At 43.6% G+C, this 19,753-nt stretch overlaps 1 protein-coding gene across 2 annotated transcripts in view; it reads left to right on the top strand.

Moving 5' to 3' along the window:
* The window catches only part of KCNK12 (potassium two pore domain channel subfamily K member 12), a 29,925-nt gene that overhangs the window by 6,090 nt on the left and 4,082 nt on the right, over positions 1–19,753 (top strand). Inside the window, exons 2-3 of one of the 2 annotated variants that reach the window (XM_049833660.1) lie at positions 12,377–13,268; positions 16,840–16,957. In XM_049833660.1, the coding sequence (XP_049689617.1) occupies positions 12,377–13,268; positions 16,840–16,876 (929 nt within the window). In that variant the 3' untranslated portion in view covers positions 16,877–16,957. Of the gene's footprint in view, positions 1–12,376; positions 13,294–16,839; positions 16,958–19,753 lie in introns of those variants that run through there. The other variant, XM_049833661.1, reaches the window with a different exon arrangement.

The following is a 19,753-nucleotide window of genomic DNA, read 5'->3' as shown; positions in this document are numbered from 1 at the left end:
TCGCTCGGGTGGTTGAAGGAGCAATGTCTCCTTAGTGGGTACGTACCTCCCGCTTGGCACGACATTCAGTCTCGTCCTCAGCGATATAGTCCTGCTGGGCAGCAAATAACCTGTGTTTCGGTTCCCTGTGCATTTAGAAGAGCTTGGAGATGTGATTGCAAACCAAACGTTGGTGGGCCAAATTACCACTTTGACAGCTCTCCGTCCGCAGAGGTGACACGCGTGGCTCCAGCCAGTTGGTCTGTATTACTAAGCATCCTCCCTGTAAATCTGTTAATCGCACCTGTAATAGCAGTGAGGCATCATAATTACTGGGCTTATCAGCTGCCCTGTTTTCTGCAGGCTCATAAATCCAAATCCTGCCTGAAATCCTGCGGGCTGTGTTCCCATGGCGCCCGGCCAGTCCCTAGCCTCTGCTCTCCCCCTTTGCTCTCCTGGGGATATTATCCCTTTCCTTCTCTTACAGCTTTTCTAACGCTCCACTGTCACCTGCCTTTCCCAGGCACTCTTAATTTCTCCAGCTTCTGCTGCCTTCCTCCCAATTAGCAGGCCCTCCTCTACTGATGATTTGTGTGCTGGATTAAATTTTGAGTATTTGTTTGATGTCTTTGCAGTCTCTCAAGTTAATAACTACCAAAGAAGTAAAAAGTAAAGCTTTACAGTTTCTTTCTGTTCCTCATCACACCTGTCCCTCTTCCCTAGTGTTAATCCTGTTAATGGCCCTTATCTCTTTTTTCAGTCTAACTATTTCTTCCTTCTCCGATTGTCTTCCGTTTGACACAGATCATACACACTTCATCATTTTTTCTCACTTTTACTGATCGATCATCTTTGCAAGCACACCGTCGTGCTTTTATGTGAACTTTAATTGCTCTTCATCGTGAGGAGAAGAGGAAAACAATTATAGGATAGATCTGTTGGCAATTAACTTCACATAACAATATCCATTCCTGGTGGTGTGCTGGAAAATACAATGATGTCATTTATTTTAATGAATGCAGTATTACCTTCTCTTCGCAGCTGTTGAAGTCAATGAGAATTTCACCTCTTGCCATAGTAGCATCAGGTTTAGAGCAACAGAAAACCAACTTGGAACATTTCATCTGCAATTTTTAGTATGAAGAGAGCTTGATATTATTGGAAACATAGCCTGTACCCACGATGCGTATAAGCCTTGCTTGCCTTTATGAAAAGAGGCAGTTTCCATAGTGTGTCAGCACCGAGTGCATATCTGGGTGCATTTTGAGAGAAGATGGGTAAGGACAAAGATGAGGGTTCATGCTGGTGAACGTTTGAAACGTGAAAGACCTCCTGAGCGCAATAAATCTTAGAAGTGATAACAAAACCTTTTGTGAATAGAAACACTTAAGTAACAAACAGAATTATAATCTAAGGGGCAATTGCATAGCAATCCAAACAAATCAAATATGTTTAATTTTATATCTCCCCAATAGCCTGCTTCTGCTGAAGTCAATAGTAGATCGGTCTACAGAGCTTTTAGGAAATCCCACCTTGCCTGTTTTATTGGCACACTAGGTTTATAAAACAAATGTAGGTCTGATGTTGCCAGCACTTGTCATTACTGTTAAGTAATACATCTCCCTGAGCTGAGTGGGTCTGTGGATGGCAATGGGCGGTATACCTGGCTATAGACATCAGAAGGTTTCAATGCAGTCTCTCTTGAATCAAATGAGAAGTAGAATAAAAATTGAATCTAATTGCATTAGATGAGGCAAAGCATTAGCAGCCTTTTCAAGTAGTTAAAGCTTTGGAGTGGAATAAAATAAGAAATTGGACAGTTTGATGTTAACGTATGGGATTACTTATGTGGGTGAGGCACTGCTGTTGCTCGTGTTTAAGAACCCATAGTAAGTGTCCTTACTCATTGTTGAAAAAAGCAGTAATACCTTGATAACAGTTGTAGCCCCACAGTGATTCCTCAAGGAATTTTGACCTTTCTGAGCTTGTACCACTGCAGCTTCTTCCCCTTTAGAAATGATGGACTGAATGTTCACATTCATTCTCAAGTCTTATGCAAGCAAATCTAATCACGGCAGAAACAGCAACTAGGGGAAATCTGCCCACGTGAGAACTGGGTGAGAAACTAATTCAGTAAATTTCAATTAAAAAGAAACCCACATAAAATCCTTTTGGTTATTCATTATTGAATATTCTGTCATCTCTTTGCTCAGACTGAGTATTGTGCAAGCGATGTATTTATCTTCTGAGGATAAAAAATACAGCGTCATTTGTGCTGAATGTGTATGGAGTCAAGTCTACTTTAAGCCCTTTGGGGCTGGAAATGACTGCGGTGTAAAGATCTTAAATCTAAATTATGATTTTAATGAGAGGGGCAGAAAGAAGCTGTTTGATAAAATGATTTGTCCATTTACAAAAGCTGCTACTGGCAGAGCTGCAAGGACCAGGAAGATCTCAGATAAAATCAAAAGCTCAAAATGATCTTGATAAAGTGGCAAAGTTGTTCACTATCATTAAATTTAAAAGTAGTCAAGGGAAATGCATACTAAGGAAGGAAGAGTTAAATGCAGAAATTTTAAATTGAGAAGTAACTTAGTCAGCAGCCCTGTCACCCTGTATTTGTACTACAGTTACTTAAAATTAGGTCTTTGTGCCTTCGTGAATGAATTAGAACAGCTGCCCGAGCAAAAAGATACTTGAGAATTTGCTGCTTTGCTTTCAGCTGGAACTTTTTGAAATAAGGGACCCATGAAGGCATATTTAAACCATTAAGAAGTCAAGGTAGATTTACCAGAGCTTTTTCATTAATGTGACTGTAGAAGTTTGTACAGAGATTTGGAAGAAAACTGGCCAAAACCAGTGGAAAATACATTTGTATGTGTAGGGTCTTTTTATCCTATAGGTCCATCTTTATAGGCTAACTCTTTTTAGAGCAGAAGAGCTGAAACAGCTATCAAGAAATAGATGTTCTCTAAATACCTACCTACACAAACACCAGTGGCAGAAGAAAAACATGCTGCAAGTCTGTTGTTTAACCCACTCAAAAGATAAGCTGGTGATTTAACCGTTTGACAGCCTTTCCCATCTGTAAGGCTTAGAAAGCCCAGGAGTGACATCTTGTTTTATCAGACTTCTCATGTGGGGAAATATGACATACACCCAAGATTGCTTGTGAAATTCAGATAATACTATTTCTTAGCCTGAAAGGAGAAGTATTGTGAGATGTACTGGCACTGGAGTGGCAGTACACGTGCAGGTATTCTTTTGAAGCCCATAATGTCTCAAGAATATAACATTTGGATGCCAGTATTCTTTTTTCCTTGCAGTTCAGGAAAAAAATTTTGTGCAACCTTGGGTCTACTCAGGCATCTGAAATGCAACTGCAAGTTTCAATAAACAGCAAAAACAGGTGTGAATGCTAATGTTTGAAACAGTCCCTTTGAAATGACACAAAATAAGCTGTTTCCTGTTAGGGTGTTGCTTAGAGACACAATTATCCACACAAAAACCATAGGAAAATAAGAGTGGAAGCAGCTTTAAAGGATGAAGACTTAATATTGCAAGAGAAATCAACTTTTAAAACAATGTTCACCTGGAATCATATCACCAGCTACATGAAGACTGTAGGAAGGTCAGAGGAGATGGCAGTGTGTGGCTTCTCATATTGGGCACATCTCGAGAGAGAGAAGGAATTGGCCACTTATGGGGCCCATGAGCTATACCTTCATGTATATCTGTGTTTACTGAGACAGACTTTGTGTATTTCTTGGTTATCAATGCTTTTGTTTTCCGCAGATTTTTGAAAATAATTCCTCTAAATGCAGGGATGTTTCCTTTGTCTGATAGTGTCGCAGAAACCTCCGTGTTTCAGCTGAGGTTTGGTAGTGTGGTGAGCCAAGGCAGATGATTCTGCACACAACCTGGGACGTGAGCTGGGGCTTGATACGGCCCCGACAGCTGTTAACGCAAGATTTTGATGACCCTTAGCCTCTAATGCAAGGAAGAGTTTTTCCACAGTAATATAAGTTAAACAACCGAGGAGCATGTGGGCTATACTTTTCCATTATTAACACCACCGCTGTTTCAGAAGATACTATAGCAAAATGGTTTTCCCCAGCTGTTAGGATAAGGAAAGAAAACCAGAGACAGGACCGTGCAGTCATCAGGTGTGGAGGCAGCCACAAGAAGCAGCTCTGGGCTAGCTTAGATCAATTCACAAGGAGACAGGCTGCAACCAAAAGAAAAAGCATCCTGCTTTCATCCCCTTTTTCTGGAAGTCTTCCTTTGTGAGGTGGTTTAGCACTAATTTAGCCAACACTAACCTGTATTCTTTCTGTTTTAACAAGCCACTGGAGCATTCCAGCTGTGCCAAGGGGCAGAGTAACTGACAAAACAAGGGGGGGGGGGGGGGAGGTTAGTATCGTCTTGCTTAAGATTTGCCCAAGAAAGGTAGCATAAAATGAAGAAAATAGATTCAGTCTTGATTTTTATGACTGTAAACCAGAGTCTGGCCCCAAGAGTTTAGCAGAAAAGAAGATTATATTATTTATAAGAGCAATAAAACCTGAGGCACTGGAAGAAAGTTTATTTATGAACAATATGTTAATAGAAGATTGTCACACCACAGGGCACCCCCATCCCTTTACAGTCGAGAGTCAGCAAGAATAATGCCAGCTTGTAGGTCCTGACTTCCTTTTTCTCTGTTCCGTTTGAATTTGTACTTTTCTGATTGTCCTCCTTCTCTGAGCTTCATTCTCCATCATCTCCTTCTAGGATGTCCCTCATTAGAAACTGTATTCTGTTGCAATAGAAAACCCAAACGTAAGCTTGCCAAAGATTTCAAACCTCAAGCCCATGACCCTCCCCATGTGTTCCCTCTTCAGGGGGGCTGCTTAGCAAGACCTCGCACCAGAGCTGCTGCTGGCTTGGCACAAGTCAGTCCCTGTTTCCTTGTACAAGATGCATAAAGGAACAGCCAGCCCCAGCAAGCGAACCATAAAACTGATTTAGAGACACTTCTGCTTCTTCCTCGGCTTGGTTCTGTGCCAAAGCAGCTTGGCCAGACCAGATGATTAGCCTCCTTCTGTATTTATTGGGCTATGTCTTTATGATAATGGCATTTAGTAGTCAGCAAGGGTGGGCTTGTTTGGTTAGGCTTTGGTGTGCACTTTCTTCTCACGCTGTGCACAGAAGGGGCAACATGCAGTACAACTCTGAGAAAAAGCTTGCCGACTTCTGGTAAATGAATAGAGCAAGAGTACCGCTGCTGTTGGTGAAGCTGAAGCCCTAGTGTTTCTCTTTTTAAGGTCATTTATCACTCAGATTTACAAAAGTTAGGCCACTTGAGCTGATAAATGTGCCTGCTGAGTACTCACTAGAAATTGAAGATCTTTCTTGGAAAGCTCAACTAGAGGGTGTCAGCGTAGAAAAACACACTCAGGAGACGTGCTGCAAGGAGAAGGTAAACGTACACGAGCAGCCAGCTTTTGAGAAGGTTATTCCTCTCGGCTTTCCTGGAGGATCTCAGGGGGTACCCCAATGCCTTAGACCCCTGTCAAGGTGATAACACCCTTACTCCTCTCAGGTCCAGCATATCCTTCACCCTAAATACGTTGTTCCGGCTCTGTCACGCCGGATGCCTTTTCCGTAGGGCATGGGTCCCCTCCTCACCTGCCTCCTGACGTGGCCAGGTATCAGCCACGCACAGCAGCACCTCCACGTGCAAGTACCCTGTGTCCTGGGTCAGGCTTTGTATTCCCATCTTTAGGAGATTTCACAAGCCAGAGGTTTCCTTGCAACTTCTTAGCCCCTGACCATCTGGCCTGTCCCCTTCCTACCAGAGGACATCCTTCACCACCTTCTCCCCTCCAAAATTTCCTCTCCAGAGCACCCAAGTCCCCTCTTCAATCCCAGGATCACAGCCACCAGTGCCTCCAGTAACCTCCGCAGCCCTCTCCATCACACCGCTCCCTGCTGCAGGTACCTCCTGCCCCATTCCCGCGGGGCAGCCCCTCACGGCATCCTGCTGCTCTCCAGGGATGCCCACGAGTGCAAACCCCTTGCCCACGAGCAGAAATCACAGCTTGCCAGAGGAGCTGGGGTATCCTGGCATCCCTGCCCCGACGGAGCTGCCCCACCACCTCCCAGCCCTGGGCACAAGGCGCTGCTGCCCGGTCCTGTCTCTCGTCCTCTCCTAAGTCACTGTTGGGCATAATTTTAGGTTTGTCTTTGTCGCTCACCTCTACAGAAAAATATTGTTACCTCTCAGCCTCTTTTTATACCCTTCACATGCACCTGGTAACTTAACAACTATTTATTAGCTTTGCCTTTTAGTTATTTAATGTCACGGTTGCCAGTTTAATAACTCTTTTTTTTTCAAGGAAGCTTAGGCTATTTTAGGCTCACAATTCTATTAGCTTTTTTACAAAACAGTGTACTTTAAAGAGGAATGAAAATGTGGCCATGACCTTTTAGGCTGTGGTTTAAATCACAGACAGCAGAGAAATGCTGAGGGTGATCGATTCTGGTGTTCACTGATGTTATGTGTAGCAGCGCTTTGGATAACCAATAACCTGATCACAGTTGTGTGTAAACAGAATAAAATTGGTACTGTGGAAAGCCTTTAATAATTGCCTGCAGCTCCTTGAAACTCCTTGATGTTCAATTAATCATCTCCTGGCTCTGTTCTGGCAGCGTGGCTCCTTTTGTGTGGCAGTTGTCTCAAACACCTGACTAATAATTCAGCGGTGGGAGGTGTAACAAGGAGCAATGGTGGTCACCTGGATGGTTTTTAACTACATTCATCGAGTTTATCGTGATGCTCTTTCAGGTCACAGAATAGATTGGGCATCTTTTCCCACAGTCCCTGGGGGACTGGGTGCACGTGTGGCCATTTTTATGTACTGAACAGTCATAGGAGTTAGGGGAAAAAAAAGACATAGATAGATAGATTGATTGATTGATTGATTGATTATGGGAGTCAGTCCTTAGCTGCATAGTCACTCAGTATTTTCTCCATGGGGTATCTGCTCTAGTACCTGGGTCACCAAGGACTGCAAGCGTGTGTATGATACAGGTTAGCCAGCCCTAAAAACTGCAGTGGTATCTCCTGTCTTCAGACATAGCACGGATCTGACTTAAAGTGGCTTAATGCACACATTAGCTAGTGTGCATTAGCGGACAGGCCGCTGCTGTTCAGGAGCGCTGTTTAATATCTTTGTCGGCGACATGGGCAGTGGGATGGAGTGCACCGTCAGCAAGTTTGCCGACAACACCAAGCTGTGTGGTGCGGTCAACACGGTGGAGGGAAGGGATGCCATCCAGAGGGACCTTGACAGGCTTGAGAGGTGGGCCTGTGCAAACCTCATGAAGTTCAACAAGACCAAGTGCAAGGTTCTGCACATGGGTCAGGGCAACCCCAAGCACAAATACGGGCTGGGTGGAGAATGGATTGAGAGCAGCCCTGAGGAGGACTTGGGGGTGTTGGTTGACAAGAAGTTTAACGTGACCCGGCAATGTGCATTCGCAGCCCAAAAAGCCAACCGTATCCTGGGCTGCATCAAAAGACGCGTAACCAGAAGGTCAAGGGAGGTGATTCTTTCCCTCTACTCTGCTCTGGTGAGACCCTACCTGGAGTACTGCATCCAGCTGTGGGGCCCCCAATATGAGAAGGACATGGACCTGTTGGGACAAGTCCAGACAAGGCACACCAAGATGATCGGGGGCTGGAGCACGTCTCCTATGAAGACAGGCTGAGAGAGTTGGGGTTGTCCAGCCTGGAGAAGAGAAGGCTCCAGGGACACCTTATAGAAGCCTTCCAGTACCTAAAGGGGGCCCACAAGAAAGCTGGAGAGGGACTTTTTCCAAGGGCATGTAGTGATAGGACAAGGGGTAATGGCTTCAAACTGAAAGAGGGTAGATTTAGATTAGATATTAGGAAGAAATTCTTTACTGTGAGGGTGGTGAGGCACTGGAAGAGGTTGCCCAGAGAGGCTGTGGCTGCCCCATCCCTGGAAGTGTCCAAGGCCAGGCTGGATGGGGCTTGGAGCAACCTGGTCTAGTGGAAGGTGTCCCTGCCCATGGCAGGGGGGTTGGAACTAGATGATCTTTAAGGTCCCTTCCAACCCAAACCAGTCTATGATTCTATGATTCCAGATAGTAATCTAAATAAGATCAAATGTGATTGCACAGCAACTTCTATATTAAAGTCTGGCAATGGAAAAGCTCTAAAAAAATTTACTGTTTGAGCCCAAAGGGGGGTATCTGAATAAAGCAGACTGACAAAGATATTAAAGGGAAAGTAAGTTTTTCATTTGTAGTCTGAAAACATGAAGCCAGGTGGAAGAACTGCCTTGTAGTATTCTCACTCGTTGGGTAAAAGCACTGGGTGCAGCAGAAGTTTTCCATCTGCGGCGGTTTTGTCAGCTCTGAGCTGTGACCCTGTATCCAAGGCAACTGTGTCTGGTTGTTACGTGGTGAGAAGCTGTAGAACAAATAACAGGTAGTTGTGAAACATACAGGTATGACTCTATCAGGGGCAATAATGATGAAATGCTAACAGGTAGAAAAGGGGTTGAAGGGAGCACCAGAACCCAGATACGGAATTCAGAATATGATGTTTCATTCCTTGCTATGGTACCTGTGTTAGTCATAAATATATAAAGATCAACCAAGACTATTGGAAAGCCATGAAGTAAAGCAAGTATAGAACAGAAATGAAACAAAATTTGTTGCTCTTAGTTTATCTGTCTCTGTTCTGTAAACCCCATCTCTTGGGGACAAGTCCTGTAAGAGCTTAGGCTTTATGTTGCAAGAACTTCTTTCCCTCTGGAGGCAGCATTCTGGTTATAGGGTTTTTTTGTTTATTTCTGAGAAATCTTTTGTTTAAAAAGTTATATTCAACAATTTTAGTTTCTTTTGATTCCTTTAAATGTGGCTGCGTTATAGTTATATAATGGTATAGATTTGATACTACTCTCATGATCTAAGTGCTGTTACACTCTGGTATTTAAAATGATTGCTCAGTTGTGCTGATTTGCTGTATGAGCCAAATCCCATGGCAGAACGCTTGCATAAGAAGAGCTGAGGGGCTGGCTGAAAGAGGCAGGGGCACACGATGCCATGTTAAAGGCTGGAAGACTTTCTTGCGTTCAGTTTTTGAGGTGGCCAAAACTTTTCTCCATCTTGGGGTAAATAAAGCTTTACTGGAAAACTGTTGCCCCTTTTAATCTCAAAATACAGTAGCACGAGGTAATTGCCAAATCAATTGGCCTGAGAGAAGAGCTCACAGGTACTAAAACTGCTATTTCTTTTTGTTTTCTGGCATTAACCATCTCTTTTACCCATAAGAAAAGGGATAAAAGAATAGAAAGCAAAAGCAATAGGAAGCATATCACAAGTTTGTCCAGTTTCACTACCTCTTGGATCCATCACCAGCTTAAGTAAATTAAAAATCCAGGTGACAGAATAGTAACCACAAAACCTACTATGCCAGTCAGGATGAGGGACTCATTAATTGCCAGCACTTACCCATGAGAGGCTGCTGAAGGATAAGTGTTATCTGAGAGTTTTTATCAGCTCATCTCTGCTAATCCTGTTTGTTTAGGGAGAAGAAGTATCAAACAGCTGAAATTAATGCTGCCATGGATCTTGTATCCGAAGTGGTGGGGCAGAATTAGCATGAGGAACGTTGAAATATTGTGTCTGAGCCACACAGAATCAACCCCAAGGTACCTGTACAATACGCGTCAGGGCCGTGAAGAATGCGAAGCACCGTCGTGCTGCTTTCCTTGTACTGTCTCAGAAGCACAGGCAGTTCTGGGTCAATTTGTTTCATCTAGGAGTCATGATGTACTTAGCCTTGAGCAGGGGCTGAGCTCAGAGGTGTTGTACAGAACATACCAGGACTAACCCCTCGTGGTCCAGGTGGTGCCGAAGGGACAAACACGGCTAATGAAGGAAGACCTCGGATGAAGAGTACATGAGTGCACTTCTATCTGCTAGCTGTTGACCTGAAGTTACTATGTTTGGCTGATCTTACTTTTTGCCTGTTTTATGTATTTCTTAGCACTCTCCTTGCTGTGATGGGTCCTTTCACCTTGCATAGCTACATACTGAATTTTGGTAACGTTATGCTTCAGAAAATCTCGCTTAAACCACATCAAAAATATCAAACTTCACCACCTCTCATGAATGATCACCAGAAAATACTAAAATGCTTCAGCGCATTTACAACTTGATCCAAACTGTCACTACCTTTTTTTTTTTTTTTAATTAATAAATGTGTCTAGCCATATGTGTGACAATAAACCCATTTATTTTGATGGTGATGTTCACATGCTTGCTGTGAAGCACATGTTTGAATACTTCACTGACAAGGCATGGGCGAACAGATGCCTTCTCCATAACGAGCTGGCCATGTATCCCTAGCCGGCAACCGCGACAGGCTCCCCGGCTTCTTCTGGGGACCAGGCACTAGTGGATATTCATCATCAAATGAGAAGGCTCCCACGAGCAGCCAGCCTGACCCAGATAACAGCTTCATCCCACAGAGGAGGAGGAGGAACTGAGAAGAGCTTCCCATTCTCCCGTGTTAAGCCTGAGACCCCAGGGCAGGCTTTGTGGGATCTGCTCAAAGGTGGTCTTTTAGCACAACAAAATGGAGAGACTGTGAGTCCGGGAAACAAAATCTAATGACCTCTTTGGTAATTTGTTATTTTCTGATAATACTCTGCAAGTTTTTCACTGTCTTCTACAGAAAAGACTTTTTCTAGTGTGAAGATACTGATGATGCAGTATAGTCCGAATTGCTGGCACACGGATGTTTCCAAGCATGCCACATCTGTTGTGAAAGTAGACCACCTCTTTCCTCATGCACCTTCATGTCATTTGAAAAGCTATTTCCAAGTTTACTTGTCAGAAGCATTTACATTCTTTTATCCACAAATGCGAAATTCTGTGTTAACGAAGTACAAAGGTAGCACAAATAAATTACCCAGAAAAATAGAGCCATTACAAAAATAAATCAATAGATTTCAAGCAGCAATCTCAACTCATTATATGTAGGAAATATTTTCCTGTTGCTGTTTAAAGGTGCATCATGATAATAAAGTGGATTTAATGATTTCATTATGCTCTATGCTAAAAGTAGCTCCTTTTTCTTCACAACCTTTCATTGATATGGTCTGATGTTGATATTTACTTCCCTGAATATGTTACTTGCTCAGCATTTTCGTGGAACAATAGGATAAAGAAATTTCAGCATGTGGATTTTTGACAAGCCATTCATTTAAATTATATGTGGTTATTTGTTCATGGGACATGAGCACTCATCTCAATCCCATCAGTACGCTTTTTGACTGAACCACCGAGCAGTTTTACAGGGAAGAATAGCAGAACAAGGGCAATACCTACAGAACGGAGTTTCAGAAGAATCTTCCTGAGATAATATGTGAAATATATGTAATTCTTTTTCATAAAATAACTGGTATCAGCAAATAATATGGAGCAAACTTACTGTATGTATTTGCATGCAAATTTAAGATCACTTTTGCTGTTACTTAAGCATTTGTAGCTACAAGGCATTACTGCTTACATATGAAATTACGTGTAGGAGTAATGTCAAAATACAATTCTTGTAAAGAAGCGGTGAATTAATATTGCTGCTGGATCTTTCCAGAGTTTGTATACTCTGATTTTTCTATTCAACTGTGCAGCAGTGTTTTTCACTGCTGTAATTATCAGTCTGCAAGATCCTCGTGCTCCCAGTCTGCCAGGCAGCTCCGCGGTGTGGGTATCTTGCCGATGGCTTTTCCTTCCTTCTGTGCTGATACCAGGTGGGGTAGTCGCAGTTGGGATTTGGTGAAGACTTCAAAGTGCTGTTATTTTTAAAACAATTTTAGATACTTGGGAGGTGGTTTGGTTTTTTTCCCTGTTAATACAACCTGAAAACTTCTCAGCAAGAATGGTGTAATCAGACCTTGATAAAAGCATTACACTGGGTTACAGCTTGTGAACAGAGAGCTTAAACTTTCCATCAGGCCATGCTGGCTCACACGTGTGGGAGCAGAGAAATGCCCTCCTCACCTCATCCCACCTCAAAGAGGTTTGGGCTCAGGAATGCTTCCACCTGCTTTTACAGAGTGGCGTTGCTCTGTTAATATGCTGCCTTTCTTCTCTGCGAGGATTTTTTCCTCACTCTTGAGTTTTAGTCATCTCGTTGAGTTTTCTGGTGCCTTCTTCATTCTTTACAAAACTCGGTTTCATGTTGGCCTAAGCTGACTTGGAGATAGCGCTCCTTTTGTGCAGTGAGATGGGACCTTTATTAAGTTACATATGTGGTGAGCTTATGCGTGAAGAACTGTGTCACTAATGTTAGCCGTTTATCTCCACACCTTAGGTTTTGGAATGACCACACCAGCAACCGTGGCTGGAAAAGTATTCCTCATCGTGTACGGCCTTTTTGGGTGTGCCGGGACTATCCTTTTCTTCAACCTCTTCTTGGAGCGCATTATCTCTCTCCTGGCGTTTATCATGAAGGCATGCCATGAGAGACAGCTGCGAAGAAGCGGTCTCCTACCTCCCAACTTCCGAAGGGGGCCAGCTATGTCCGGGGTGGGCAGCCTCGTGGGGTGGAAGCCATCCGTTTACCACGTGATGCTGATTCTGGGAATTTTTGCTATTACCCTTTCCTGCTGCGCCTCCGCAATGTACACGGCGGTGGAAGGATGGAACTACGTTGACTCCTTGTACTATTGCTTTGTCACCTTCAGCACCATCGGCTTTGGAGATTTGGTAAGCAGCCAAAACGCTGCATACCAAAATCAGGGATTATACAGATTCGGAAACTTCATATTTATATTAATGGGGGTATGTTGCATATACTCTCTTTTTAATGTCATCTCAATTGTAATCAAGCAAGTTTTGAACTGGGTGTTGAAAAAATTCGAATGCAGATGTTGCCCAAAGTGCCATAAATCAAGTGCCCGCCTCGGACGTCGCAATGCCATCACCCCAGGAGCCCGCCTGCGTCGACATAACATCTCAATAGATGCTGACGGACAGTACGACAGTGACACTGAGGGGAGGAGGCTCTCTGGAGAGATGATCTCCATGAGGGATCTCACGGCATCCAATAAAGTCTCCCTGGCCATTTTGCAAAAGCAGTTGTCTGAGACGGCCAATGGCTACCCGAGGAACGTTTGTATCAATACGAGACAAAATGGTTTCTCCGCAGGGGTGGGTGCTCTAGCCATCATGAACAACCGCTTGGCAGAAACGAGTGATTCTAGGTAGAGTTTTTGAAATTCCTTTTGTTTCTTTAATAAAAATAAAATGGCGATTAGGGTGGAATTATTACTGTAAGTTACTGGAAAGTTTTAAATTCAGAGACAGCCTTGGTATTCATTGGGCGTTCAGCATTTTAGTTGCTGGGGGTTTTATAAGTCTTCTCTAATATGCAGTAACATCTTTACCGTAATGTTACGATTTTCCCCAAAGGGGTTTTTGGAAGAGACTTGGACGTCTTTGATGCAGAATCTGATGCAACTGTAGAAGGATGATGCGTATGGTTAGGATGGTGTCAAACCCAGCATGTTCTTCTTCAGAACATAGCCTGAACCCAAACTCTGTGTTAAAATGCATAAAATGGGCAGGTTCGGCTCCAGATTCAAACTTGGGGTTGGTAAGGTTTGGCTAAACCGGTATCTCACAGTTTGTTGAAGTCTGGATCTGGCCCTGAATTTTGTGTTCGATGCTCTTCAGCAATTCCTCATGGCAAGCCTGTCTATAACATACACATAGGTGACTGCAGTTACACCAGCTTTAGGGTGATTGTGCTTCACTTGAATAATCCTACTGACTTCAATGGTAAAGGATCGAATGGGCTGAATTTCCCTGACTACAAATGATGGTTTTTAGCCAGTCTTGTGTGAAACTCTACCTGCTACCTAACTCTTAAAAGTCAGGGGATTATCAAGAACCATGTTAAAATGTGCAAAACCGTTCCTACCTACTGAATAACTGAAAACAGGCAATTGTCAGCTTCGATACTGACTTCATTTAATGCAAGAAAAGCCAGTATGCACCTCTGGTGTCAAATGTTTGCATCACCACTGAAATGCTTATTCATTACTTTTACATGAAAATAAGTAGCTAAAATGAATGGAGGCTCTCTGTTGTCCTAAATTTGCATCTTTTGCTTCTGCAATATTGTTGCAGAGACTCAGGCAAATTATTTCCTTGCAGTTCTTTGGAGGCCCCAACCCTGTACTTGTACCCCACAAATCTGATTGTGTAGGTTTTATAGAAGAGCACTGCTTTGGAGCTCCCCCAGAAGCTGGCTTCCCCCAAAACATTGGTACCACGTCATAATTGGCCATAGGCAATTGCTGCTGTCTTAAGACATATTGAACCTGTGCTAGCCCAAACTGCTGAAGAACCAGAAGCAAACCTGGTCTAAGTGTCTAGTTTAGCATGACAAATGGGTGCAGAGGAATTGCTGCAAATCTCTTCCAGAAATATATGCACAGCTCTGGATCGTTTCTCTAAATTCTCTGTGCTAGGCCACTCCTTTAATGCCGTGAAGGTAATAAAAGGCTTCTGCTGATTCCAGCAAGAAATAAGACTTAAGCTTAAAGTCTGAGAAGCCACAATGGCCTGCTCTTGAAAACCGCTTGGGAAATTGTAGGCAAGACCATGAGTACTATGTTGATCGCTGAATAAATTGAAAAAGCTGATGAAAACAAACTAGGAATATGAGAAATGTCTGAGAATATTTCCATGAAGTTTCATACAGATATTTTACTCTGTTGTTTACTTACTTTACTTCATTTTGCATGGGTTGGGGGTATCCCATCATTTTTGCTTTCCTTTAAATTTGTAGTAGTGCAAAACATTTTGGAATTTAACCTTGGAAAACTAACTTTTCATCTGAGGTTTTGCACACTTGAGCCTGCCAGCTGAAGTACGGCAGTGATTGTATCTTTTGCCTAAAGGAGAACGAATCAGAGCAACAGATAAACCATCACACATGGATGTGTATAAACATAATCACAGCTTTTATCAAGATGCATTTGGCCAGAAACAGAAAATGATGTTTGCATTCTGTTTCTAGCTGATGCAGACTCATACTTAAGAGTACGTGGTATGGCAGAGACCGCATTCAAGAGGCATTCGTCTGGCAGGAGCTTCCTCGGTGGCAGAGAGACTCCCTAAGGTCCATGAGTCTGAGTGGCTGGCTGGCTGTGCACTCCTTCTCAGATCCTACGTTTGAGTGGCCCTTTGAAGAAGCAGGCAGAGGTCAGAGTGCTCGGTGAGCGTAATTTGAAGCCCACTGAAGGATAAATTTAAGCGGAATGTGTAGGGGCAGGTTATGGTCTGGGAAAGACTCAGACTGATTGAAAAGACCCGGCTCAGGAAGGCGCCTTCCAGAGACTCGGGGGACATCTCTGGAAACAGCAGAGGCAGGGAACCAAAAGGACGAAAATGTGTTCTTTTCCCTCAGGATTACCCCCAGGGGTAAATCTCTAACTATGATGATTTATGTGTTTGTTTATTAAGAGTGTGAATGGGGCTCTAATCTTTTTTTTTTTTTGCAGCTAGACCTTTCTTAGGGTTGTACCTTGGTACATTTGCCGTCTTGGGGACTATTACTCATTAGAACGGACCCGCTGTGTGTAGTGCTGCATAAATCGAGGCAGACAGGCTCTGTCCCGAAGGACTTAGGAGTTTGAATAGATAGGACCCCAAGCCACAGCAGAATTACTTAGGCTTATTATTTTACTCATAAAACATGTTCAAATGCATTAACATTCTGTGAGCTCAAGAACTATATTTTTTTGATAACAAATTTGCAAATTAAGGGGGTTTATTTTTTCAGTAAGTTGATTTTAAAGGTTAAATAGTATAACTATGATTAGGGACCTGTTTAACTGTTTGTAAATTGTTTTCAAACTACCTATTCCTGCCGAGGAGATACAGTGAAGTAATACAAAATTGTACATACCTTCCCAGCTATTTCTGTAGGGTTTTTTTAGTCCAGTCAAAGGCAGACACGCAGTCTGTTGTAATACAATTTAAATGTTTCTGACTCTTTTTGGTACCGTTGGTCACAGTGGTGCCACTGCACGACCCTTTGCAGTTCCTGACTCCAGGGGTGTTGGATTGGCTGTTAGAGCTGGGTTCCCCAAGGGATTTGGGCATCTGATTGCTACTCTATGGACTTAGGTCTAATGTTTCTTTACTCCCAAGATCCTTGCTAAACTCCATGCTGCTTCTCATTAGCCTCAGAGGTGTATAAAGTGCATGCCCAGTTGTCTACCAGTGCCCTTATTTCTTGCAGCACACGTATCCACTGAAGCTGACGCAACTCAACCACAGGGACCCCCAGCTCATACCTAAGCCCTGTAAAAATCCCCAAACCCATGGAGGTCAGCAAGGCCAGTTTATGAGATGGTTTGGAGCACGGTCTCACTGGGGAGCATCTGACAACGGGTGGCCTTACCGTTCCTTCATATTCAGTAGCTGAAGTATTTTTCAAGGACGCATGAAAACCAAGCTCCAAATCTCTACTCTTCTGCCTGCTAGCACTGCCTGGGCACCCGTCGCTCGAGTACATGGGCCAAGAGGAGATTTGGGATCAGTCTTTCCTAGACCTCCCTGCTCTTTCTTAAGCTTTTTTTTTTTTTTTTTTAATGACGACTTCTCTTTAAACTTGCCAGACTTGGGCATGTAACTCCTCTCTTTTATTGTGCATGGTCCAACTCAGGATTCCCCAGGGCAGCCTGTTCCTTTTGTGAATTAAACCCTAAACATGCACCAGTTGCACCAAGTGCAATTCCTCCTGGTATTTCATTTTCACAGACAAAGCAGATACCTGCAATACCCGGACACAGGCTGAAGCACAAGAAATCAGAAGGAAACTGAAGGAACAGAGTGGGACAGTGAAAGCACACTGCACTAGATTGCACTTTCTTTTCAGGTAACTTGGAAGTTGTATTACATTCTTGAAATTAGTGGGGGTTTTTCCCCAGGTTTTATTTTTGGACAGCCTTGACAGAATGCAATTAACTTAGGATTTAAAAGTTCATCTTCCTTGATACAACCCTGCAAACCAGCCCCAGTGACTCCCAGCTGGCACAGACCCAGACATCCCAGTTGCCTGCTGAGCAGCTGTACAGCAGCACAGGCAGGAGCTCAGACCCCATGCCCCAAATTGGTATTTTGCTGTCGGAGCCCGAGAATAGCATTCGGGAGCAGCAAAAAGCTGCAGGACTTGGGTCTTCTCTGTGAGCCAGCCCCTAGCAAGAGCAATGGTTGCACAGGCATGAGCTGCTCGGACCTCCAGAGAGAAGGGAGGAGGTACCGTGTACTAATACCTTGCAGATGAGAATTAAAATTTAAGTGAAAATTAATAAAGGACAATGACCAAATTCAAGTGATGGTTTCCCTTTCCCCTGGAGCTCAGGGCTACAAGAAACGGGTACAAGGAACACTTTCTTGTGAAACCTCTAGTGTTTGGCAAGTCGCTACATTTACTTCTTGGGGTTTGTCTTCCCCGTGTGTCTTGGACAAAGTTTGGAGTCACAGTGAGATGTCATCCGATTCTCTCTGGTTTCTTCCCATCTGCAAACACACTTCTCACTTTGTGCAAAAAATTCAGATAGCTTTTAATTTCCTTGCAATGCGAAGGATGTCCTTTAGGCACCATAGATGTTCAGAGGAGTAATCTCATTGACCTCAGTTGCAGATGGAGGTTTCTGAAGGACGAGGCTGTAGTTTGCCTCTCTCCCTGTGGAAGAAGCGTTGCACAAGTAACTCCCGTTACCGCTAGCAAGACGTACAAAGGTATTTCAGGCAGTGGTTGGGGCCACGCAGCAGTAGGCACAACTAAAAATGGAAAGAAGGTCTGTTGCAAAGGATATTTCTGCCTCTTTGACGTGTGCATACTAACTGGTCACCCAACTGCCAGCTCTAATTGCAGCAGGAGTTACTGGTGGAAGACAGGAGAGGTACCAGAATCACACAAAACTGTCGGTGGCGGCCCCAGAGATGCACTGCGATGCTGCCAGCCAGCGCAGCGCTTGGTCTCGTAGCACGGCATCAGCCCTGGCGCTTAGTCTTTTCTCCTCCTCAGCCTTCGCGGGTGAAAATTTGGGTATACTACAACCACTTACCTGCATTTCAGTCATGTCTTGACTCGCAACTGAAAGGACTTCAGCAGCAGTGGAGACCATATAGCCAGGCACGCGGGTTCAGTATAAACCTGATTGCGTATGTGAGATGAATTTATAATTTTATGAAAACTAACTGTAGCAATGAGACCATTCTCACTTTTTTGTGTTTTTCTAACCTTTAACTTGAAAAATATTCAGTGACTAATTATTACAATGAATGTTCGGAGTTAATCTAAACAAAGTCATACTTTGCTGATTGCTAGCAAATCTGTGGATATGGCTTTTGCTCTAATTGGATTACTAATGTGCCTTTCCAAACCAACCCACATTTTCAGTGTTATATTTACATAATGCAATACATGTCACATTACATAATAAATTCAATTAGGGCACATTAATACATGACTCACAGAAAATAACTAATGAAGTGTGCATTGCACATTGTACAACCAATGTGCGATTTCTTTTTTGTGACTACATCCATATCTGAGGTCGTATTCTGCTTTCGTGAATGCTCATGGTAGGAAAACAGAAGCATTACACTGTAGCAAATGCAGGAAGGTATGGCCAATTCCACTGCGTTTTGACGCATAGGTTAAACGTATTAGTGTATGCACACTAGGTGGTTCATTATGCACGATAAATCTGTCGTGTAGCAATGGCACAGAGGTAGGACTACTTCAGTTTACATGGCCACAGTCCGAATGCAGCTAGCAATAAAGACATATGCCTTTTTTCTTACTCTTTTTGCTTATTAAATGGGTAACATTCACCCTTTAATTAGAATATACCTTTAAACCACACACACACACACACACAAAAAAAAAAAAAAAAAAAAAAAGAGGCACGATTGCCCTAAATATTGCACAGCTAAAAAGAGGTCTAGGATCAAATTGAAACTTGCAACTCTCAGGAACCAAAATGGTGTAGTTTTGCTTTCAAGTGGGGCTGCATAGCTGCTGCCTTCCTATCTATTACGTTTAGTCCTTCCTTGGAAAAGGAAAGAGACAGTAAATATGGATACAGTTTATAGCAGAGTACCCAACAGTCTGGCAATTTAGCATGAGAAAAAAAAAAAAAGGTTTTCTCAAGGTACAGCAAGTGTGTTGTTATTAGCGAATGAAAAGTGTGGGGAGAGGGAAAGGCTCAGAAGTGTTTTCCAGCAAATCCAGCAGAAAACCAAAGACGTGCTTTGCTCTCCATACGCACATGCGTTACGCCCTGTCACAAAATGGTGAGATGCTGTCAAAGCCCCGGGTAGCTCCTGTTGCATCACAGGCTCAGCTACCTCACCTGGACCATGGAGAGAAGTATTTTGTGAGACACGGGGGGAAGAGGGAGGGACTGCACGCTTACACTCGCCACCCGCACTTCATTCAGGAGGTGAACACTGTCAAAGGCTGATTTTGGGAAGACGCTCACCCAGCCTACTGCTGGAGGAGCAGCCACGCTCGTCCCTTAGAGCGATGACCGATATTTTGGATATATCCCAGGTGCAGATTGCCATGCCTCCAGTCCCCCCAGTCCCGGCGCCGTGTCATGCCCAGGTGTGTCCTAGCCAGGTCCCAAGCCTGGACTCGGTATGAGGATGTAGGTGGATT

The sequence above is a fragment of the Accipiter gentilis genome, chromosome 30 (genome assembly GCF_929443795.1).
Source record: "Accipiter gentilis chromosome 30, bAccGen1.1, whole genome shotgun sequence".
NCBI classification, from domain to species: Eukaryota; Metazoa; Chordata; class Aves; order Accipitriformes; family Accipitridae; genus Astur; species Astur gentilis.
Note: the sequence above shows the minus strand (reverse complement) of the source record. Positions and strands in the feature narration are given on the sequence as shown.